This window comes from Leptopilina heterotoma, unplaced genomic scaffold (genome assembly GCF_015476425.1).
Source record: "Leptopilina heterotoma isolate Lh14 unplaced genomic scaffold, ASM1547642v1 Lhet_220, whole genome shotgun sequence".
In the NCBI taxonomy this organism is placed as follows: domain Eukaryota; kingdom Metazoa; phylum Arthropoda; class Insecta; order Hymenoptera; family Figitidae; genus Leptopilina; species Leptopilina heterotoma.
This window is the reverse complement of record NW_025110938.1, coordinates 1,021,403-1,047,382: the sequence shown is the minus strand read 5'-3', so window position 1 is coordinate 1,047,382 and position 25,980 is coordinate 1,021,403. Positions and strand designations below refer to the sequence as shown.

General features: G+C 21.9%; 1 protein-coding gene across 2 annotated transcripts in view; it reads right to left on the bottom strand.

The window, feature by feature from the left end:
• LOC122502121 (dual oxidase) overlaps positions 1-25,980 on the bottom strand; it is a 58,235-nt gene that overhangs the window by 32,100 nt on the left and 155 nt on the right. The window contains exons 2-5 of one of the 2 annotated variants that reach the window (XM_043612024.1): positions 25,606-25,877; positions 18,176-18,308; positions 17,135-17,347; positions 8,406-9,293 (exon numbers count right to left, since the gene is read on the bottom strand). In XM_043612024.1, the coding sequence (XP_043467959.1) occupies positions 8,406-8,484 (79 nt within the window). In that variant the 5' untranslated portion in view covers positions 8,485-9,293; positions 17,135-17,347; positions 18,176-18,308; positions 25,606-25,877. Of the gene's footprint in view, positions 1-8,405; positions 9,294-17,134; positions 17,348-18,175; positions 18,309-25,605; positions 25,945-25,980 lie in introns of those variants that run through there. The other variant, XM_043612025.1, reaches the window with a different exon arrangement.

Sequence of the window (25,980 nt, the reverse complement as noted above, 5' to 3'; positions counted from 1 at the left end):
CGCGTTCAACCTTCAACTTTTGTTAATGAGTAGATGGATGATAATCTTTAGGTGCAATGTAAGATAGACGCATAATTACAAACATGGCTACGTTACTAGTAATTACTGCTGACATTAAGTCGAAACAACACTTTGTTGAGAGTGAGAATATTTTATAATTGTCGCGTTACATCGTTAAGTCGTTATAATACAGAAGAGGTGCAACGCTCCTAATTTCACTATTAAACTCGCGTACAAGTTACGTTACATTCATTTCATATTACAATTATTTCTCTTGTCTTTCATTATTCCCACGTTATTTCTAAATAAATAGAAATTACACTCTTATTAAAATATACAATCAATTTGCAATGTTTCAAAAATATATTTTATTATTATTATTATTATTATTATTGTTATTATTATCATCATTATTATTTACTAAATTGTTATGCAAATTACGAATTTTTTTATTTCCAGCTACCAATTTCAATTTTCGAATTATTTCATTAGATTCAAAATTTTAAAAAATCCAATTATTAAATAGATGATTATAATTATTATTTTCAGAAATTTTTTCCAATTTTTTGTAAGAATTCAATAATTAATTTTATGAATAATAAAATTCTTCGTAAGAATTCAAATTATTTTCATAAATAATAGAATTTATCGCAGGATTTCAATTATTTCCATAAATAATAAAATTTCTCGTATAAGAATTCAATTAATTAAAAAAAATTTTTACACAATTCTTCACAGAAATACAATTATTTTCATGAATAAAAAAATTCTTCGTAAGAATTCAATTATTTCCACAAATAACAAAATTCTTCGCATGATTTCAATTATTTCCATTAATAATTAAATTTTTTTTTACAGGGATTCAATTATTTTTGTAAAAAATTATATTCTCTTTAGGAATTCAATTTTACTTTCAGAAATAATAAAACTCTTTGCAAAATTTCAATCAATATTTTTATACAATTTTAATCAAATTCCTTGAAAAATATAATTATTCTAAAAAATTTTATTAAAATTCTTCGCAGGATTTTTCAATTATTTCCATAAATAATAACATTCTTCGCAAAAATTCAATTATTTTCAAAAAAAATTTCACTAAAGAATTCAATTTTTTTCTTAATTCGTTGTAAAAAATTTCAAAAGAATTCAACTATTTTCTGAAATTTTAATAAATCCTTCGAAACAATTCAATTATTTTCTATAAATAGTAAAACACTATGCAAGAATTCAATTATTTTCAAAACAATTTTAATTAAAATTCTTGGGAGAATTCAATTTTAAAAAAAATTTGTAATACATTTCGAATAAATTCAATTAGTTTCAAAAATCTTAATAAATCCTTCGAAACAATTCAATTATTTTTATAAATATAGTAAAATTTTTCGCAAGAATTTAATTATTTTCATAAATAGTAAAATTTTTTGCAAAAATAAAATTATTTGTAACAAAACTTTAACAAAATTTCACGAAAGAATTCAATTATTTTATAAAATTTTAATAAATCTTTCGAAATAATTCAATTATTTTTTTAAATAGTAAAATCTTTAAAAAAATTCAATTATTTTTAATTTTCACAATTTTAATAAAATTTCATGAAAAAATTCAATTTTTTAAAAATTGTAATAAAATTCTTCGTAAGAATTCAATTATTTCCAAAAATAGTCAAAATTCTTCGCAGTATTTTCAATAATTTCCATAAATAATAAAATTCTTCGCAGGAATTTAATTATTTTTAAAAATTGTAATAAAATTCTTTGTAAGAATTCAATTATTTTCATAAATAGTAAAATTTTTTGCAAAATTAAATTATTTTCAACAAAACTTTAATAAAATTTCACGAAATAATTCAATTATTTTCTAAAATTTTAATAAATCCTTGGAAGCAATTCAATTATTTTTTTAAATAGTACAATCTTTGCAAAAATTCAATTATTTTTAATAAAAATTCACGAAAGAATTGAATTTTTTTTCTTAAATCGTTATAAAATTTTTCAAAAGAATTTAATTATTTTCTCAAATTTTAATTAATTCTTCGCAGAAATTCAATTATTTAAAAATTGTAATAAAATTCTTCGTAACAATTCAATTATTTGCAAAAATAATACAATTCTACGCAGGAATTCAATTATTTTTCATATAATTTTACTGGAAAAAAAAATTAATAGTAGTCATAAGAAAATTCTAAATTTTGGTGCCTAGAAAACTTTGAAAATATTAAAAATAATTAATTTTCCTTAAATATCGTTTTGTTTTCCTTATAAACATTAAAATTACAAAAAAACTTAGATTTTTTTATTTCTGACAATATTTGGACTTTACAGAATATGTAATTGTATATATTTAAAATAATCTAATTCTTGAAGGACGATTGTAAAATTTTTGCTTATAAATAATTTAATGAATAATTTTACATAAAAGTTTCAAAATTGATTCAATTTTATAGGAGTTGCATTTACAATTTTCAAAAAATTGAATTTCAAAAGATTTTAATTTGAAATTTTAAAAAATTTTAATTTTAAATGAATTTAATTAGAATATATATAACATTATTTAATTATTCGAAATAATTAATTCAGGAAAGAATTTTCTGAATATTATTAAAAATAATTTATTTAGAGAAGAATTTTCTGTAAATTATTAAAACGAATTGATTTAGAGATGATTTTTAGTTAAAGATTCTAAAAAATAATTGAATTTTTTAAAAATTATTTCATTTCTTCATTTTTTAATAAAAATTTTCCTAATAATCGAAATTTTGTAAAATTGTATTTTAAGCAAGTGTATTTAAAAATTAATTCACGTGAACTTTCTTTCATCTTTGAATAATTCGATTCTGAATGAACTTTGTCAAAAATTATCAAAAAGAATTGATAATAATTTTAGAATAATTTTAATTTATTAACTTATTAACCCAAATTATGGAAAATAAAATCCTTTCCAAATTTTTCTCACAATATTTTGAATTTTAAAATTAATGAAATTCTACTTCTCTATTTCTAATCTTTCGAAATAGCAATAATAATAATAATTGTTATATTACATTGTATTTGCTTTTATACTTTCATTTAAAATTTTGAAAGTTTTAATTTACAGAAAAATTTCAAGAAATAACTTCTCCGATATATATATAAAAAGAAACGATTGCAAATCATGTGAAATTCTTTTCGGATATAAACCGTTACACGTGTATCGACTCCAAATAAGAAAAGTCAGTCAAAAAGAAGTCAATATTCATTTGACAGAAATACGTGCGCAACATTTTTGTTCAATAAATAAAGAAATTTTGCAAATTTCTGCATTTACAGTGGTGAGAAAATTTCTTAAAAAAAAAATAAATATTAACAAGTAACAAGTATTTTCTATTCGTGATTTTTTTTAATGATATCAAATTCATACAAAAACGTATCAAAAATGTAATGCAACTTTTTGTCTCAATTTCGATATAATTACAGAAAAAAAATTGTGTTTTCATAAAAAATTATAATTCTTTGTTATAAAGAAAATAATAATTTCCTTTTATTCTTTTTTCATCGATAAATGAAGAGAACCTCCGATATGATGATTAAGAAGTAAAGAATCTACGACATCTCTCAGACTCTCATACACGGGAAATCCAAACTAATACGAACGAAGGCAGTGGAAAAAATGACCACCTCTAGAATTATAGTTTTTGTTAGAAGAAGCTTGTTTGCAAAAATTAAAAAAAAAATTTTTCTTTTAAAAGAACATTTTTTTTTTTATTTAGAAGAATTAGAGAAAGTCTAAATCATTAATAAAACGTAAAAAATTAAATTTCTCGTTTCTAGTTTGATTCTAAGATTAAAAAAAAATAATAAAAATAAAAAAAAAAAAATAATAATAATAATATAATAAAAAAATATTAATAATAATAAATTCTAATAATCATAATAATAATAATGATAATAATGACCATGATAGTAATGATAATGATGATAATGATAATAATGATCATGATATTAATGATAATGATGATAATAATAAAAATAACAATAAAAGCAATAAATATTATTCGCGTTACGAAATTTTAAACAATATTTCACATGAAAACAATCAAATGCACAAAAAATGACAATATTACGTATATAATTGCAAAAAAATTTCCATACAATTGAAATTTAAAAAAAAAAAATTTTTTAAAAAGCCAAACGTTAATGGCCAAATAGTTTGGAGTTCATAAAAGTCAAGTACCTTGAATGAAGGTCAGAAAAAAATATCCGAAATACCGGTTCAAGCGTGGGTTGGTCAGTATCAATATATACGTAAGTTGCCAAATCTTAATTATAAAGGTCACTGGTTTTTAAACTAATTAAAAATACAGAAATTTTTTAGCCAGTTGCCAAATAACGAAAAGCAATAAAACACACATACACTAATACAAACATTCGAATACAGACTTGAAAAATTAGAACGTTGTTATGCAATATAAGATATTAACTATTTTCATAAATTACATACGTGTGAATTTTTATAGAAAACAACATTTTTTTCTTTTAAAAATTTTTTTTTTTAATTAGAAGAAGAATTAGAGAAAATCTAAATCATAAAAAGTAAAAAATTAAATTTCTCTTTTTTACATTTATAAATTTTAAATTTAAATAGTAAACTATTTAAAAAATAAAAAGTACTTTAACAGTCTGAAAATTCCCTTTTCTGTAACATTCAACTTTTTGTTAGTAACAATATAATCATGATAATAATAAATTAATACTAAAACAAGACGTTTTTTATTTAAATTCAAATTCAAATTCAAATTCAGATAATAAAAATAAAATTAATTTATGTAATTAATATTAAACTGTATTAATAAAAGAATCAAAAATTTTGAAACAGTTGTTATTAAAGAAAAAATAGCCACAATATTTATATATAATAAAAATTATCACATATGTATAAAAAAATAAATTAGCATAACTTTTAATTTCTCTTAAATTTATGATATACTTTATTTTTTATACCTCATACAAACATTTATGATTTATTATATACACAATAAATGGGTTATTAAATATCCAAATCAAACCACTTTCATATAAGTAATAAAAAATCGATTAAAAAAGTGATCTAGAATAAAAGAGATTCCAGAATAAAATTATAATCCAATTAAATACTTATAAAAAAAGTGGTATAGAAACAAAAAATTAGAATGAAAATTTTTTTAAATGAAACTGACCTTTCGTTTAAAATAGTTAAATGGAATCATTATAATGTGGATGAGACTATAAATTTTTCATTTCTCTATTTAAAAACTAACTTTCAATTTCTAGACTAATTTAGTAATTATAGTTTTTAACATTTCAAATTTTCTAAATGATAGCTGTAGGTATAATTATTGGGTTATTTAATTTATTATTTAGCTTTTTGTATTTAATAATTACTTAATTACCACTATCATACTTATTAATATTATTATTATCATTACTATTATTATTATAATCATTATCATTATCATTCTTACTAGTAAATTTTACGCGCGAATCGTGATATATACATTTCGAATAAATTCAATTATTATCTAAACTCTTAATAAATCCTTCGAAACAATTCAATTAAATTTAAAAATAGTAAAATTTTTCGCAAGAATTCAATTATTTTCATAAATAGTAAAATTTTTTGCAAAAATAAAATTATTTTTAACAAAACTTTCATAAAATTTCACGTAAGAATTCAATTATTTTATAAAATTTTAATAAATCTTTCGAAATAATTTAATTACTTTTTTAAATAGTAAAATCTTTGCAAAAATTCAATTATTTTTAATTTCTACAATTTTAATAAAATTTAATGAAAAAATTCAATTTTTTAAAAATTGTAATAAAATTCTTCGAAAGAATTTAATTATTTTCATAAATAATAAAATTCTTCGTAGTATTTTCAATTATTTACAAAAATAGTAAAATTTTTCTTAAGAATTCAATTAATTAAAAAAGTTTTTTACACAATTCTTCGCAGGAATTCAATTATTTTTCAAAATTGTAATAAAATTCTTCGTTAGAATTCAATTATTTGCAGCAATAATAAAATTTTGCGCAGGAATTCATTTATTTTTAATAATTTTGATAAAATCATTAGTAAAAATTGAATTATTAATTGAATTCAATTAATAAAAAGAATTTTTTACACTTCTTCTCAGGAATTCTATTAATTTCACGAATAAAAAAATTTGTGTTAAAAATTCTATTAATTTCATAAATAATAAAATTCTTCGTATGATTTCAATTATTTCCAAAAATAATAAAATTTCTCGTAAGAATTCAATTAATTGAACAAATTTTTTATACAATTCTTCGCAGAAATTCAATTATTTTTAAAAGTTGTAATAAAATTCTTCGTAAGAATTCAATTATTTGCATAAATAATAAAATTCTTCTCAGGAATTCAATTTTATTTAATACAATTTTAATAAATTTTAGTAATCAAATATTTAATTATAATTATTATCAGAAACGATTATTTAAAAAAGTTGAAAAAAATTCTTTGTTTAATTCAATTATTTTTAATTTAATTTTCAATTAAAATTATTTAGAAAACTACATTATTTTCAAAGAAATTTAAAGAAATTCTTCGAAAGAATTTAATTATTTAGAACAGATTACCAGAATACAACAATTATTAATATAGATTATTATTATTTTTTTTCATGTTATTATTATTATTAATGCCTGTTAAACTTTTTTAATTATATATATTATATAATTATATTTTACTCGATTCCTGGATAAAAAAAAAATTGAACCAAAAAAGTTACTAACCAAGTTATTTTGAAATTACTAGTTTCTATTTAAAGTAGTTTACGTCATAATTTTCGAGAAAAAATATCAAATTTCACTTATAATTTTTGTGTGACAGTTTGTGTAAATTTTATTTATGTAATTATCAATGTAAATTGATAATTGACGAAATGATGTCTGATGAGAAATTTTATAAATTATTAATTAGGTTTTTCTTTATTTGTTATAAAAATTATCACGATCGGACGTATTTATTTATTTATTTATATGCGATATAAATAATGTAATAAACAAATTGAAGTATTATATTGAATTCGAAAGAAAACTCCCTTTCGGGTGTTCAATTGAATTGAATGTGCGGTACCACGGTAATAAATCTTTCCTCTCTATTCTCAAGTTTCACCATGCAGGATTAAACCTATTGATCAATAATAATTCTTTAACGGTACAAGAGTTTTACTTCGCTTTCAATTTCGTATCGTGTGGCACCTGAATTTTAATTTCGAGCTGTAAATTCTTCAAATCGTCTTCGATTGAATTTTGGAAAATTCAACAAAATAAATTTTCAAATTTAGATTTTATTTCACAATCATTGATCATTTTGAACGAAAGGCAATAATTCTAGTCTATAATTATCACCGAAAGTACATACACACTATTTTATCATTGCCCAACTATTTTTTTTTGCCATAAACATCAACACTTAATGGAACATGTTATCCTTCAATTTATAAACTTTTAAGCGCATCATTTTCTCTTCGGGAATTATTTCAAATATTTGAAAGCGTAAAATGATATAATTCACGTATAATGTTTATTGCATTGCATTTTCTACCGGGAGTAGATAAATTCTCGGTTGTCTTCTCTAGAGGAGAAGAAGAAGAAGAAGTCTATACAAAAACACTTGTGTATAAAATTTCAGTCGGAAGAATTATTTTAAATATTCGAAAGCAGAAAATTTAATGTTACTACTATTTTCCTCATCTAATACTATAACCGTTTTTTTTTTTGAACAATTATTATCATCATCATAATTTTTTTTCGAATATGTAAAACTGTTATTTGAGGGAAAAATAATTTCTGTACTGAAATAACGGATTTCGCTATAATTCGAAGCATATTTTTAACAAACATTTATGAAAATTTTACCTAATGGTTTTGGGTTGACTTGATTATTTTTTTACCTCAACGAACTGGTATCTAATAATCGTTTTGGGATTCGATCAAGTAGGTATCATTTCAACAGAATACGAAATGATCAGGTACCAATTTTGCTGTTTCATTTTGTCCAAGTCTCTCGAAACTTTAAGTTCTATTAATATCAACTGTATTATTATCACTATCAGTTTTAGTACCGTAATCATTTTTAGTACCATAATCATTTTTGGTACCAAAATCATTTTTAGTATCATTATCATCATCATTAGTATCAGTATCATCATCATTAGTAGCAGTATCACCATTTTCATCAAGAGCGTTATCATGATCTTTGTAAAGCACACCATCATCATCTTTAGCAACAACATTAACATCATTAACATCCTTATCCGGTACTTCATCATCCTTAGCGAGAACACCACATCATCATATCCGCAAATAATATCCAACACATCTAAAATTTTCTTCTAAATTTTTAGCAATAAAAAAAGTACTCACCAACACCGACGGCGAAGGATATCCACAGAGCACACAACACACGAAACAGAAAGGTGAAACGAGACGTCCGGTGTACCATTGTCACAATTTCGCACCCGCAGGTTCCCGAACATTGCACATTAGCTTCTCTTCGCCGGGATTTCGATCTTCTTCATCATCATCTTTAACATCATCATCATCTAGTCATCATGTACCAAAACCCATAGCTTTTGTTTCCTATTTATTTTCCCCAGAAAAAAAAAAATGAACGATTATAGTTGAAACACAACTGGCCGATTATATACGGAAAAAGTCTCCGCACAAGAGGAGAGATTAATCACGTGTGCGCGGGTCAACTTCAGGAAAAAGAATTCACACGTCCGCTTCTCAGGTATGTCTCGTGTCTGGCGAGCAAGATCCCCCACCTGAAAAGAGAGGCATTACTATCTCAGAGAGTTGAGCTCCACAAAGTTGTTGGGCCAAGTGCGGCGCGGTGCGAAGTGAAGCTGAGCAACCGCGGCGGTGAAAGTCGCCGGCCTATTTGTTTCATTCCTTGCAAACGTGCAGCAGCGCCGCAATCGTTTGCCGTCGCCGTCACCACCGCCACCGCTTCATAATCGCCCCGGACGACGACGTCACCATACAAACAAGCAGGCCTAGATTCTGTGTCTGCGGCACAGATATATTGCTCAAGAGGACCATTGTCCTTTCAGTTAGGACTCAAGGTCGATCTAAACCATCAACTGACACCTCCAACCTAGCAGGCACTTTGATATCGTGGGCAATTGATCAAGTAAACGAGAATACTGTGCAGTTGTACAATCCATTTACAGATGCATTCGATATCAATGGGGATTTCTCCAACACTTGTGGTGTATATCAAGTTCCGAATATATTTCCTTCGAGAACCTATTTCAACAAACAGAAACCAAATCAATTATTAAAAACCAACAAATATTTTTATTCTAATCTACATAAATTTTTAGATTTCAATATTGTTCAAGTATACCTAAAATTACCAATAAAAATGGAACAAAAAATACAACAAATTACAGATTATTGCAGATCTTACTCAAAATGAACCACTGTATATTAAATAATTTTTTTTCCCATCAGTATATCAATCAAAGAGTTACAATTGACGGTAGCTATGCATTCGATGGTAGTGTGAGATAACCTATGTCAGTTATTACAGTCGATGATATCTTGCAACAATGGAAGAAGTTACAGTCGTGGAGGTCAAGATTGACAGCAATAATCATACGATGATGGCAATGGTCATAGGAATTGCGAAAAGAATGTCAAAATTCGACAAAAATTTATATACGTAAAAAAATGAGTTTAGTCAGATTTTTCAAGCGAATCCAACTCACGTACAGCTAAAATGAATAATCCTAAATCATCAATTCTAAGGATTCTATATTTTAAATTGAAGATAAATTTTTTCTTAAATCACTTTTTCCTGCAGATGACAAATTGAGAAATTTCTAGAAACTAAAGGCAATTTTTCGTGAATAATAATTTTTCTGTAAATAATTAATTTTGAGTGTAAATACACTGTACCCAACATTGCTTCAATCAAGGTAGTTACAAAAATTTAATTTTGTTTTTCCCTGATTTCCAGACTTTTTCCCGAATGATTTTGACTTTTTCCCTGACACCAAAAAAATATTCTGATTCACTCTAAAAATTATTAGATACTCAAAAGAATGTTCTATTATATTCATTTACGAATTTCTTTCATTGTAAAATTATTCGAAAACACCAATAACTTCTTTTTTAAATAAATATTTAATTATTATTATTTTTCCAGAGGAATTAAGATTTTCAACAAATTTCAAATTCAAACCTTTTGAAATTCAACAATTCAACAATTATGATAAAATCATAAAATTTATATCATAAGAATATTGTTACTGTAACTTCTTGAAAATTATTTTCATCATTTCCAGGCAACTATTATTTTCATCAATTATTTTTAACTAAAATTCTTCTCTAAATCAATTATTTTTAATAATTTTTGAAAAACTGTTTTAAGAATTCTCAAATCTATTTGTTAACAATTCAATTTTACGAAATTTCATTGATTATTCGGAAGTTCTTTAATTGCATTTTGGAGAATAAAAACTTCAAATAATTTTTTTGAAAAATTCAATTAAACTTATTCAAAAAAAATTAATTCTACAAAATTGTTAGTTACAAGTATGAAAAATTCAGATTTTCAAAGAATTTAATTTGAAACCTTTTTAAAATTAAATTATTTCTCAAAATCCCTGCTATAATGCTTTTAATATTCAATTATCTAAAATTTTAACTGAAATTCATTTTTAAATCCATTTTTATTAGAAAATACTACGAGAATTCTATTATTTTTAAAAAAATTAATAATTTATTGAATAATTGATTGTTTCTAAAAATTGAATTCAGATAAAGAATTTTATAAACAAATTTTTAAATAATTGAATTCTTTTGACGAATTTTAATAAAATTTTTAAGAATAATTATATTTTTCGAGAAATTTGATTAACATTGTACTAAAAATAATTGAATTTCTAATAAAAATTTTATTATTTACGAAAATAATTGAATCCCTGCAAAAATTTTATTATTTATGAAAATAATAATTGAATTTCTGCAAATTTTTTATTAATTATGAAAATAATTAAATGTTTGCTTAGAATTTTTTTAAAATTTTTTTTTAAATAATTAAATTATTTACGAAAATTTTATTAAAATATTTGATATTAAAAAATATTAAATTGAGGGAAATGTTTGAAAATAATTGAAATTTTGACAAGAATTTTATTAAAATACATTATAATAATCGTAAGTTCCTTTCCGTTAGCAAATTATCTGCATCCATTTGTTTGTTTTGAAAATTAAATTTTGTGGGTTAAGTATTGGCATTTTTTATTTTTTAATGTCAAACTTTTTAATGTGGAAAATACTTTACTTATTAAATTGTCTCGACTCTTTGGTAAAAAGTCTAAAATTATCAAAAATTCGAAAAAATTCAAAAATTCAATTTTCTTAAAATTCAACATTTTTTCTTCTCTTTTATGGGATTAAGCTTCATTATTTTTGTGCTTTTAGAAAATACTTTACTTATTAAATTGTCTCGAATTTTTGGTAAAAAATCTAAAATTATCAAAAATTATCAAAAATTCAAAAATCCGAATTTCTTAAAATTCAACATTTTTTCTTCTCTTTTATAGGATTAAGCTTCATTATTTTTGTGCTTTTGGAAAATACTTTACTTATTTAAAAGTCTCGACTCTTTGGTAAAAAATCTAAAATTATCAAAAATTCGAAAAAATTCAAAAATTCAATTTTCTTAAAATTCAACATTTTTTCTTCTCTTTTATGGGATTAAGCTTCATTATTTTTGTGCTTTTAGAAAATACTTTACTTATTAAATTGTCTTGAATCTTTGGTAAAAAATCTAAAATTATCGAAAATTATCAAAAATTCAAAAATCCGAATTTCTTAAAATTCAACATTTTTTCTTCTCTTTTATGGGATTTAGCTTTTTTATTTTTGTGCTTTTGGAAAATACTCTACTTATTAAATCGTCTCGAATCATTGGTAAAAAATCTAAAATTATCAAAAATTCGAAAAAATTCAAAAATTCAATTTTCTTAAAATTCAACATTTTTTCTTCTCTTTTATGGGATTAAGCTTCATTATTTTTGTGCTTTTGGAAAATACTTTACTTATTAAATTGTCTTGAATCTTTGGTAAAAAATCTAAAATTATCGAAAATTATCAAAAATTCAAAAATCCGAATTTCTTAAAATTCAACATTTTTTCTTCTCTTTTATGGGATTTAGCTTTATTATTTTTGTGCTTTTGGAAAATACTCTACTTATTAAATCGTCTCGAATTTTTGGTAAAAAATCTAAAATTATCAAAAATTCGAAAAAATTCAATTTTCTTAAAATTCAACATTTTTTCTTCTCTTTTATGGGATTAAGCTTCATTATTTTTGTGCTTTTGGAAAATACTTTACTTATTTAATAGTCTCGACTCTTTGGTAAAAAATCTAAAATTATCAAAAATTCGAAAAAATTCAAAAATTCAATTTTCTTAAAATTCAACATTTTTTCTTCTCTTTTATGGGATTAAGCTTCATTATTTTTGTGCTTTTGGAAAATACTTTACTTATTAAATTGTCTCGACTCTTTGGTAAAAAATCTAAAATTATCAAAAATTCGAAAAATTCAAAAATTCAATTTTCTTAAAATTCAACATTTTTTCTTCTCTTTTATGGGATTAAGCTTCATTATTTTTGTGCTTTTAGAAAATACTTTACTTATTAAATTGTCTCGAATTTTTGGTAAAAAATCTAAAATTATCAAAAATTTGAAAAAATTCAAAAATCCAAATTTCTTAAAATTCAACATTTTTTCCTCTCTTTTATGGGATTTAGCTTCATTGTTTAAAATAAGCAGCCCCATACAACATTCCCGCGCGCTTGCGCGCGGATAGTTTGGCTAGTTTTTAGAAATAATTGGATTTTGAATAAGAATTTTTTATTTGTAAAGATAATTGAAATTTTGAAGAGATTTTTTAAACATTTTTGAAAAGAATTTTTGCAATAAAAAAAATTCAATTTCTTCAACTTTTTCAAAAAAATTATTTCTACAGAACTTTTAGTTAAAAGTATGAAAAATAAAAATTTTCAAAGAATTTAATTTGAAACATTTTTAAAATTCAATTATTTCTCAAACTTCCTGCTATAATGCTTTTAATATTCAATTATCTAAAATTTTAACTGAAATTCATTTTTAAATCCATTTTTATTAAAAAATACTACGAGAATTCAATTATTTAAATAAAAAAATAAATAATTTATTGAATAATTTAATGTTTCTCAAAATTGAATTGTTTTGACGAATTTTAATAAAAATTTTTAACAATAATAACATTTCTCGAAGTATTCGATTAAAATTGTACTAAAAATAATTGAAATTCTGTGATGAGTTTTATTATTTATGGAAATAATTAAATATTTGCGTTGAATTTTATTAAAATTTTTGATAGTAATTGAATTTCAGAGAAGAACTTTATTATTTATAAAGATAATTGAAATTTTGACTTGAATTTTAAAGAATTTTTCTAAATTTTTGAATATAATTAACTTTTTGCGAAGAATTTTATTATTTTTGAAAATAATTGAATTAAGTTATTTAAAAAGAAATTATTGTCAGAAATAGAAAAAATTGAATGTTTTATATTGGAATTCAGAATTTTCTTATGAATTCTAAAAATTTAATTTTTTTCAGTACTTTTAATAAAAATCCCTGAATTTCCTGATCTGTGGCAATCCTGTTTAATTTAGCAAAATTGCTTCAATATTGTAATAATGCTGCAATTTTTATATACATAAACTTAGCAGCAGTTGGTGGTCAAATAGTGGTTCAGCTAATTTAAGGTCAGACGATTGTCTGGGGCCTGGACTCAGGGGTTATGGTCAATATAGGACGAACCGTTTCAGAGTACTTTACGCACTCAATGATAATAGAACCGTTAAAAATCTCCAAAACTTCAAATACAACGTTTAATTGAAAATAGGAGGTTAAAGTTTTGAACGTTCAAATGAACGAAATTTATTTATTTCTTCTTCAAATTAAATTTTTATTACTATAATTTTGCGTCACTATTAAGCAAATTAATTATAATGTTTCTAAATGTAAAATTTGAGTTTTTAATTTGAATTGTAATCAATAATCTATGAAAATATTTTTAACAAAAAATATTTCGTTCATTTGAACGTTCAAAACTTTTTGTTCATTTGAAAATTCGAAGTTTAAAAAATTTAAAGATACAAAATCATTTTAAGTAGATTTGAAACTTTGGGTTTTTCTCTCCATCACTAATTATCGACCTGCAATATTAGAATTTTGAATAAAAAAAAATTACCCTGAGTGTAAAACTTTCAAGAAATTAAATTACAATTACTAATTAGGTTCGTAAAATACAGAAAATGCATATTATCAAGTTTTAATCAAATGACTCGAATATACCTGTTAACTACAATAGTTCTTAATTAGACGCTAATCTATTATCTACTAGTAGTGATATTGCAGATATCAATAGAATTATCCCATGTCTAAAGAATATTCTTGTACTTATGAGATTTCAACCATGACGAAAAAAACCTATCTTGTAATTTATCTTATATATTGAAACTTTCCAAATCTGCTTAAAACATAATGGATGTAAAATTAGATGTCTTGCAAGTACCGCTGTTAGGTACTCAAAACCTATATGTACTGATAAATTTACTGCATTTGCTGCATCTATAAACAAAAAATTAAAATTTCTAATAAATAGACAATTTTTACACCATATTTTCTATTGTGTTAAATTTAGTTTGCTTCAGGTTACTATAAGTCTCAAATGTCAGGTAAAGGTCGGGCACTTCACACACTTGTTAGGGGGTACCATAATTTGATTTCTCTGCGGCTAACAGAGATATTCTGAGTAAAATAAAGTTCATTCCTGAATGGGGATAAAAATTTAATAATCATAATTGACACGCTACCTTCTGCAAATGTACAAGAGAACATTCAGATAAATTAAATTCAAACGAAAACATTACTAATAATGTTCATTAATTAATCATTATACTATATTACATAAATTTAAAAATAGAATTTAAAAATAAAATATAAAAACAAAAAAAAAATAACAGGGTTGCCACAAAAAATTAATTTTTTTTCCAGATTTCCAGAAAAAAATTTGACTTTTTCCCTGACTCTACAGAATATTCTGATTCAATCAAAAAATGATTAGATAATAAATAAAAATAAAACTACTTTAAAAATACTTATTAAAAATTATAAAAAAGTACTCAAAAAAATTCTATTACATTTATTTACGAATATTTTTAATTGTAAAATTATTCGAAAACATTAATAACTTCGAAAAATTAATTTAAAACTATGACAAAGTGAATGTCAATTGTTTCGTTGAAACATTCAGGGAAAATTCAAAATAAATAATTTCATTTTTAAATAAATATTTAATCATTATTATTTTTCCGTAGGAATTAAAATTCTTCAAAACATTCAAATTCAAACCTTCATGAAATTCAACAACTTATAAGAATATTATTGTCAAACATGAAAATATCAATCACTCCGAGTTGAAAACTCGAAGACTGATATTTTCATGTTTTATAATAATTTAAACTTCCATAAAATATTTTTTAAAAAAATTAAATTATTTACAATAAAATTCTTCGCAAGAATTCAATTATTTTTACAAGTAATAAAATTTTTCACATGAATTCAATTATTTAAAAAAATGTAATAAAATTCGTTATAAAAATTCAATGTAATCAGATAAATAATAAAATTTTTCATAGAATTTCAATTATTTTTAAAACAATTTTAAATGAATTCCTCTCGAAAAATGTAATTATTTTCAAAATTTTTTTGCAAAAATTCAATTACATTTCATAAATAATGAAATTCGTGGCTGAAATTCAAATATTTTCAAAATCTACTATTTTAATAATTTTACTCAAAAGAATTCAATTATTTTTAAAAAATGTAATGAAATTCCTTGCCAGAATTCAATTTTTTTCAAAAATAATAAAATTCTTCACAGGATTTCAATTATTTAGAAAAAATGTAATGAAAATTTATTGCAAGAATTCAATTATTCTCCTAAATAATAAAATTCTATACAGGATTTCAATTATTTTTAATGCAATTTTAAGTAAATTCTTCGAGAAATGTAATTAGTTTCAAAAATTATATTAAAATTCGTTATAATTATTCAATTATCAATTATTTCTAATAATTTTTGCAAAAGTTCCTTGAGAATTTTTCATTCCGTTTGTTTACAATTTAATTTTACGATATTTCGATTATTTGGAAATTCTTCAATTAAATATTTATTATTCATAAAAATAATTTAATCTATGTAAAAAACTTTATTATTTATGAAAATAATTGAATGATTGCGAAGAAATTGATAAAATAATTGTAAATAATTGAATTCATGTGAAATTTTTATTATTTATGAAAATAGTTGAATTATTGCGAAGAAATTAATAAAAAAAGTGATAAATAATTGAATTCCTGTGAAATTTTTATAATTTATGAAAATAATTGAATTATTGCAAAGCAATTTATAAAAAATTTGTAAATAATTAAATTCTTTTGGAAAATTTTATTAAAACAGCAGAGATTAAAAATCATTGAATTAAGGAAAATTTTTAAAAAATAATTGAAATTTTACTATAAGTTTTATTATTTATAAAGATAATTGAATTAAATTAATGGAAGTTTTTGAAAATAATTGAAATTTTGCGAAGCATGTTATTAAAATTTTTGAAAACAATTGAATTTTGGAGAAGAATTTTATTATTTTTAAAGATAATTGAAATTTTGACTAGAATTTTTTTTTAAATTTTCAACATAATTGAATTTCTGCAATCATTTGTAACTTTTCCAAAATTCAATTTTTTCCAGTACTTTAATAAAAATCCCTGACTTTTCCCTGATTTCCCTGACTTGTTGCAACCCTGAATAAAATATAAAAACAAAATATCTAAATAAAATACAAAAAAAGAATATAATTAATACAATATAAAAACAAAATATGTAAATAAAATATAAAAACAGAATAGAATAATATAATATAAAAACAAAATAGAAAAATAAAATATAAAAAAATATAATAAATAGTAACCGTTTGATTAGTATATAAAAAGTGTGAGATAAAATTTTACGTACCAATAAAAAAAAATATGGAGGCGGATCTGCACTTCCAGGTTTATCGACTCATACACGAGAGAATGACTCAGTCGGAATTTTTGTTCCAGGAACCGTTTTGGATTGCACTCATCTTGACATTGAACAAGGTGTTTGGGCATCGTGAATGTCCAAAATGTAAATGCTTTTCATTCTGAAATACGCTCTTCTATCTCTTCAATCTTGACTTCTTCTCTAGACACAAAAAAATTCCCATTAAAAAAAGCACATAGGTCGAGGGAGTTTTTTTTTGCGTATTTGGTATTTTTGATCTTCCAGTTAGATATTTCTAATTAACCTTTTTTTAGATACTTTTTTCTCATATAAAAATTACGATCTCTAATTTAATTGAAAATCCTAATTGAAAATCGAAATTGAAATTACACTCTGAAATTGATATAAATTTTTTTACTTTTTAAAAAATAGTGTTAACATCAAATTAACTAATTGTAAGTAACTAATTGAATTAATTAAATTTTTTTAAACATAATTAATTTATGAAATTGATTTGTTTTTTCGAATTAGTATCATAATTAATTTATGCGTCTAATTAAAAGAGAATTTAAAAATAACTGTTCCTAGTTCTTACAAAATGAGTCGCCTGGTTTTTTTTTCTAAATTGATTGAATACATTTTTATATATTGATTGATACATACTAAAAGGTGTTTATTTTTTTAAACGTATTCTTTGATTTTAATGAATGAATTTTAAACAATGAGTAACCTTTTTCTTTTTTAAGATCCACTTTTAACTGAGAAATAATTTTTTACTCAATGCACACACTTCAAATCCTACGCACACGACTTTTCCTTGTGGTATTATTAATTATGAAGTGTTTGTGCGGCAATCTTACTACTATTCCTCATCATTTGCTTTAATTATATAAATTTTCATAATATCAATTTTTGCTACTAATCTTTCAGAGATTCTATTTCTAATAAACGAAAATATTAATTTTTGCTACTAATCTTTCAGAGATAGAAAATTTTTTCCTATCTTCGAATTAAGTGTGCTATACGTACAGAAAATAATAATTCTTCTTCCCAAATGGCTTCTTTGGTACAAAATTTCAGGAGAAGACAAAATAATAATTGAAATGGTATTGAGCCCTAAACATCGAAGAAAAAATTCCAGGACTGGAAAATAGTTGTTTTCCTGAAACAAAAAAAAATAGTAATTATACATAAAAAAAACTAAAAATTAATTTTAATCTAAATTAATTATATTTAGATATTAAAATAGTACTTGAAACAAGTATATCCATATTGAACATAATTTTTTTTTCTTCTCTAGAAAAGAACTCGCCTGACCTAGTTGAGGATTCTGCATGTATTTTTTTTATTTCAACATTAGAAATTCAAGGTCCAATTATTTATTCTACGACAATAATACACCAAAAGTTTTTTTTTTATAAAATAAATATTTTTTACATAATATAGAGATCAATCGAGAAATTAATTTCCTGTTAATTTGACATGACACGTGCGTTTAGACTTTATTGACGCAAAGAATTTCATTTCACATTTATTTATCACCGCGCCTACATTAATTTGACCTTAATGCTAAAATGTTTCAACAGCAATTATAAATATTTTTAAAACTTCAATTTTGTGACAATTATTTTTTCTCTGAATATAAAATTCCCCACATAAATAAAAATACTAAAATGTACATAATTACAAAACTATTGTTATCAATAGTAAAAGGAAATTATTTTCCAATGAAAAAATAAAATTATAAATTGTTATAAAAACGATTATGTAAAAAATTTTTAATTTTCAGAATCTCATACAACCGGAAATGCAAAGAGGATGTATAAAAAAATGAATATTAACTTTTTTTTTTGAATAACAGGATTATAAAATTGTCATTACTCTTTGTTTATAATAAACGATTTAAAATTGATTGGTTTCTTGGAAATAGATATCGAATTGTTCGAAACACAAAGTATTTTTTTTCTCGAATAAATCTTTTACAAATGTATTGACATTTATTGCATCATTACTCAAGGTGTGCGAAAAACTTTTGCAAATAAGCTAATGGATGTTTTAAGTTTCTTGAACCCGGAAATATATACAAGCGAAACGGAGAAACACATTGTCAATGCGCAGAAAAAAGAATATTCTTTATAGAAGTTTGTATATTTAAATTTTCATAATAAAAATTGAGAAAATCGAATAAATTTTTGCAAAATTAGACAAGAAACTTTCAAATATATATTTCTCTTGAACTTCGGATCTGTTTTTATTTTTTTTTTTTTTGCTTTTAAATTAATATTTAAAAGCAAGAAAATAAAAACAGGTGGGATTAAAGAATTTAAAAATAGTTTAGATAAATAAACACTTGAAATCAAAAATAAGAAAAAAGAAACAGTAGTGTCAGTTTTTGAAAAATATGATTGATAACATGTTCGTTATAAAATAGTTAATTTTTTGTTTTGAATTCTAAAAGAAGGCGTGTAGCTACAGAAGTTTCGGGACTGAGAGAATCAAAAGTCCTTCTCGATGAAGGTCAATATATATTCGCAAGGTCAAATCAATGTCAATGCGAGAGAAGGGCAAAAAGTTTTTATAAGAAAATAAGGTCTCATTGATTGTCAATGATACGGTCGATCAAGAGAAAAACGAAACAATTTTTGCGGCTTGCGAAAAAGAAAAAGTCATAAACTTATATACAACGTAATACAAATATTTTATATTCTGTATATTAATAACACGTCACGTAATTATTGTCTGGCACTGATTCGCCAACAATCTTTTCGTACCAATCATTTTAATTGTGTCATTCAAGGCTAATAGAAAATCGAAACTGAAATATAAAAAGAAATACAAAAATTAAAAATATTTAATCAATGAAAATTTCACTGAGGTAAAAATTTTAGTTTCAAGAAGAAAAAAAATCTCTGAACTATTTGATATTGATTAATTTAGCGCTCCATCGATTTCAATTTTATTTTTACTTTTAATTTTATATTAGGTATATATTTGTTATTAGAACTATTCAACTAGAAAAAGATTCGAATTTTTTAGTCTTGATCTTAAATTCACATTTAGTATTTTAATTTTTTTCTTAATAATAGTAAAATTTATGCAAAAATAAAATTATTTTCAAGTAAATTTTAATAAAATTTCACAAAAGAATTCAAATATTTTCTAAAATTTTAATTAATCGTTCCAAACAATATACAATTATTTTTATACATAGTAAAACTCTTTGCAGGAATTCAATTATTTTCAAAACAATGTTAATTAAATTCCTCGGGAGAATTCAATTTTCAAAGAAATCTTCAATACAATTCGAATAAATTCAATTATTTACTAAAATCTTAAAAAATCCTTCGAAAAAATTCAATTATTTTTATAAATAGTAGGTAAAATTAATCGCAAGAATTCAATTATTTTTATAAATAGTAAAATTCTTTGCAGAAATTCCATTATTTTCCAAACAATTTTAATTGAATTCCTCGGAAGAATTCAAATATTTTTAAATATTTCCATAAAATTCAATTATTTCCTAAAATTTTAATAAATTCTTCGAAATATTTCAATTATTTTTATAAATAGTAAAATTCTTCGCAATAATCAATTATTTTTATAAATTTTAAAATTCTTGGCAAGAATTTAATTATTTTTGTAAATAATAAAATTCTTCTGAGAAATTCAATTATTTTCAATACAATTTTAATAAAATTTATAGGAAAAAATTCAATTACATTCATAATAATTTTAATAAAATTTCTCTAACAGATTCAATGATTTTTAAAAATTGTGATAAAATTTTTCTAAACGATTCAATTGTTCTCAAAAGTTTTTAATTAAATTCTTTGTAAATTTCAATTATTTTCAAAATTTACAGTAAAAATTATTAAAAAAAAGTTCATTATTTTAAAGAATTTTAATAAAAATCTTGCCAAGAATTAAATTATTTTCAATATAATTTTAATTACATTTTCTCGAAAGAATTTAATTTTCTGAAAAAATGTTGATAAAATTCTTGAATTCAATTCAATTATTTTAGAAAGTTTTAATAAAATTCTATTCTAGAATTCAATGATTTTCAGTGCATGAAAAATCTAATTATTTCTGAAAATAAATGAACTCTTGAATAGAATTTTATTAAAACTTTCTAAAATAATTGAATCCCTGCCAAAAAAATTTATTATTTCTGCAAATAATTGATTTTTTGTAAAATTTAAAAAAATAATTGAATTTATGAGAAGAATCTTATGAAAATTGTATTTAAAATAATTGAATTCCTATGAATATAATTGAAATTTTCGAAGAAATCATTTAAAAATGGAATTGAAAATAAATGAAATTCTGATAAGAATTTTATTATTTATATAAAAATAATTGAATTTTTTTACGAAGATTTTTATTATTTATAAATTGACTTTTTGCAAAGAATTTTATTACAATTATTGAAAATAATTGAATTTTTCATAAAATTTAATTACTTTTAAAATTTTCAGTAAAAATTATTAAAAAAAACTTTCAAATAAAATGTTCAAGAAAATTAAAATAAATCCTTCGAAACAATTCAATTATTTCAAAGAATTTTAATAAAAATCTTGCCAAGAATTAAATTATTTTCAATACAATTTTCATTATTTTTTTTATGAAAGAATTAAATTATTTTCAATAGGTACAATTTTAATTATATTTTTTATGAAAAAATTAAATTATGGAAAAAAATATTGACAAAATTCTTGAAATGAATTCAATTATTTAAAAATTTTTTTATAAATACTTTACAAGAATTCAATGATTTTCAGTTCATTAATTTTAAAAGTTTAAACATTTAAAAAGAAAAATTATTTTAATAATTTAATAAAATGTTGAGATATTTTTCTTTTAATATTATATTTCTTTTCCCACAGTATCTAAATAAAAAAAAGATTGAGCCTAATGCATCAAAACAAAAAAAAATTCTCTCTTGTAAAAAATGCACAACCGCTATTAGCAAATCCTAATGACTTTTTTTCTTCTATTTTTAGAACCTTTTAATTAATTGAAAGAGATTTCGAAGAAAAAATTCACGGTTATAGAAAGAAGAGTTTTTTATCTAGAAAAAGAAGAAGAGTTTTTGTATGTGTATACGAAACAAAAATAACGCTTTTTGAGGAGAGAATTTCATAATTAGAAACTTACAAGTCTTGAGACAGAGAAATATTCTGTTAATTAGATAAAATTATCTTGATTTCAAAAGTGTGGAAAATTATTCATTATTGGGGGAAAAATGAATAATGAAAGTATATGTTAATTTACAGGAACATTTTAGTTTACTATTAACACGTTACTTCTTACACAAATAAAATACTTTTTTTGTGTGTTAAAAAAACAAAATTATATCAAATATTAACATTCTGGAAATTCTAATATCGATTTTATATTTTCAAAATCAAAAATCAAAATCAAAGAATCAAAATTTTCTTATCCAAACATGTTGGTCGAATTGAAGTTTTAATGACATTGAAACGTCTAAAATTTATAGTTTTGTCCACTAAAATAATTTCAATTCGAAAGTGAATAATAATAATTATTTTATTATTATTATTATTATTATTATTGAGAGACAAGGATGTGGAAATTGAAGTTCGCATCGCATGAATCATTTTCAAGGTCGTAAAAAAAGGAGATTGATTTATTCTTATAGTATGTATCTATAGTGAATGACAATAAGAATAGTAAATTCCATTATTTCAATACCGGATCTATAAAGTTTTTTTGAAATTAAGAATTTCCTGGAACGCCCAGAAAAATTGACCACACGGGAATTGATAAATATAGATTAAGACCGCGAGTCAAGTTCTCAGCGAAGAAATTCCTCCAGTTTATATATGAAATATCCATGTCGAACCTGCCCGTCTAATTTGTCGATACCAAAACAGGAACTAAATCCTAATCAATATAAACGATCAATCGTGACTCACATTTAAAGATATATAATAAAAAAGAAAAACACTATGAAAAAATTGACTACTCTATTGAATCATTGCCGCTGTTAAAAAGCATTAATGTAAGAATAAATTTTTCTAATTTTTCCAAACAATATAATTAAACAATTATTTTCCTAATGTGTGTAAATTTATTACAAAAAAATTGTAGCAAATATTTTTTTCCATAATATTCCATTTTTCATAATTATAATCATAAATTATTAATTTTCGAATAAAACAAAGAAGTAATTAGTATTACAATGTCAATATATAATGTAGAAAAAAATTAAAAACAGATTGTCACTAAAAAAATTAATTTTTTTTTCCTGACTGATTTTGACTTTTTCCCTGACCCTAAAGAACATTTTGATTCACTCTAAAAATTATTAGATACTACAAAAATGTTCTATTACATTTATTTACCAATTTTTTTTATCGAAAACATCAATAATTTCTTTTTTAAATAAATAATTAATTATTATTTTTCTTTAGGAATTAAAATTCTTCAAAACATTCAAATTCAAACCTTTATGAAATTCAACAAATTAAAAGAATATTTTTATGTTTTTTAATAATTTAAATTTCCATAAACATTTTTTAAAAAAATTGAATTATTTACAAAAATTTTAATAAAATTCTTAGCAAGAATTCAATTATTTTTATAAGTAATAAAATTTTTCACACATGAATTAAATTATTTTAAAAAATGTAATAAAATTCGTTGCAAGAATTCAATTATTTTCATAAATAATAAAATTTTTCAGAGGATTTCAATTATTTTTAATACAATTTTAAATGAATTCCTCTCGAAAAATGTAATTATTTTCAAACTTTTTTTTCAAGAATTCAATTACATTTCATAAATAATGAAATTCATCGCTGAAATTCAAAGATTTTTAAAATCTACTATTTTGATAAAATTTCTCAAATGAATTCAATTATTTTCATAAATAATAAAATTTTTCAAACGTTTTCAATTATTTAAAAAAATATAATAAAAATTCATTGCAAGAATTTAATTAGATTCTCCTAAATAATAAAATTCTTCACAGGATTTCAATTATTTTTAATGCAATTTTAAGTAAATTCTTCGAAAATAGTAATTATTTTCAAAAATTAAAAAAATGGTAGAAAATTGAATTCATGTGAAATTTTTATTATTTATGAAAATAATTGAATTATTGTGAAGAAATTCATAAAAAAAACTGTAAATAATTGAATTCCTGTGAAATTTTTATTATTAATGAAAATAATTGAATTATTGTTTAGAAATTCATAAAAAAAATGTAAATAATTGAATTCCTGTGAAATTTTTATTATTTATGAAAATAATTGAATTATTGTTAAGAAATTCATAAAAAGTTTGTAAATAATTGAATTCCTGTGAAATTTTTATTATTTATGAAAATAATTGAATTATTGTTAAGAAATTCATAAAAAATTTGTAAATAATTGAATTATTGCATAGAAATTAATAAAAAAAATTGTAAATAATTGAATTAATGTAAAATTTTTATTATTAATGAAAATAATTGAATTATTGCGAAGAAATTTATAAAAAATTTGTAAATAATTGAATTCTTTTGGATAATTTTTGAAAATAATTGAAATTTTACCAAGAATTGTATTAAAATTTTTGAAAACAAATTAAACCCAGTAAAAAGAAACTGCAATGTAATAAATAATTAATAACAATTAAATTTTAATTTATTTATTTATATTTTAATTTTTAAATGGAAAATTTTGATTCCTACGAATATTTTCTCTCCAAAAAAAAGATCTCATGAATTAAACAAATTACTAATATAAATATAAATGAAGAGAAAATACGCAAGAGGTGAAATTTACAACTAGAAATTTAAATAGCGAATGTATTAAAAATGTTGTTTATTTTATTACCCAAATAATAATATATTTGTATCTAAAGTATCAATATACAAAACTATTTGAATTAAATTTGGGAAAACATATTTTAATGTTATTATATGTAAATGAAAAATGTAAGTATTTAAAATTAATATCACATTTATAATCAAAAAGGTTAATTAGAAAAAATGTAGAATTGCATCTTGTTCAAATGAGACAAAGTTTAGAAAACGGAAAATGTAAATAATTTTCTAGACAAGATGTTAGACTTATCAGAAAGTGATGTTAAATTAACGTAACAAATTTAGAAATTGAAATTTTTACAACTAAACTAATAGAAAGGGAAACTGACATATTTATATTGGAAATTAAATAATTCTTGTTTGAATCAATTAAAATGTAATGTAAGTAAATTAAATTCATATTAAGCGATAGACTAATTTTTTTTTTAATTTAGATTTCTAATTTTGTATTCTATTATATTATTTAATTAATAAATTGTAGTAACTAAATTTTAAAATATAATTTAATTGTAATTAATTAAGATATTAAGAATTATTATATTAATAATTAAAAACGAAAAAATTGCGACTTAATCTAATAATTCTTGAATAAGGAACGAAAAAATTCCAAATATTGTGTACTCACCACATATTTCAGAGGATAATTGTCATTTTCTTATTTTAACTCGTTTGTTTGCCATTTATTGTCAATTATCGAATTCTTGTCCTTATTCAGTCCTTATTCTTATTCCTTATTCGTCCTTCTTTTTTTGGACGCACGTTTGAAATTTCTACGTCTGGTTCGGTATAAATCCTTCCATTTCCCGCATTTTTTCAGTCGACAAAGTCATTTTCGTTCCCGTTTCACGACTCGACCAGAGGATGTCAGCACAAATCAGTTGAATTACCATCAAGGTTCTGTAATTAAGATATTAATTAATTTCTTGTCACAAATAAACAATTTGTACAATTTTTCTTGTTTTTCCCCAAAAACTAAAAAACACTTAACCCAAGCATAACT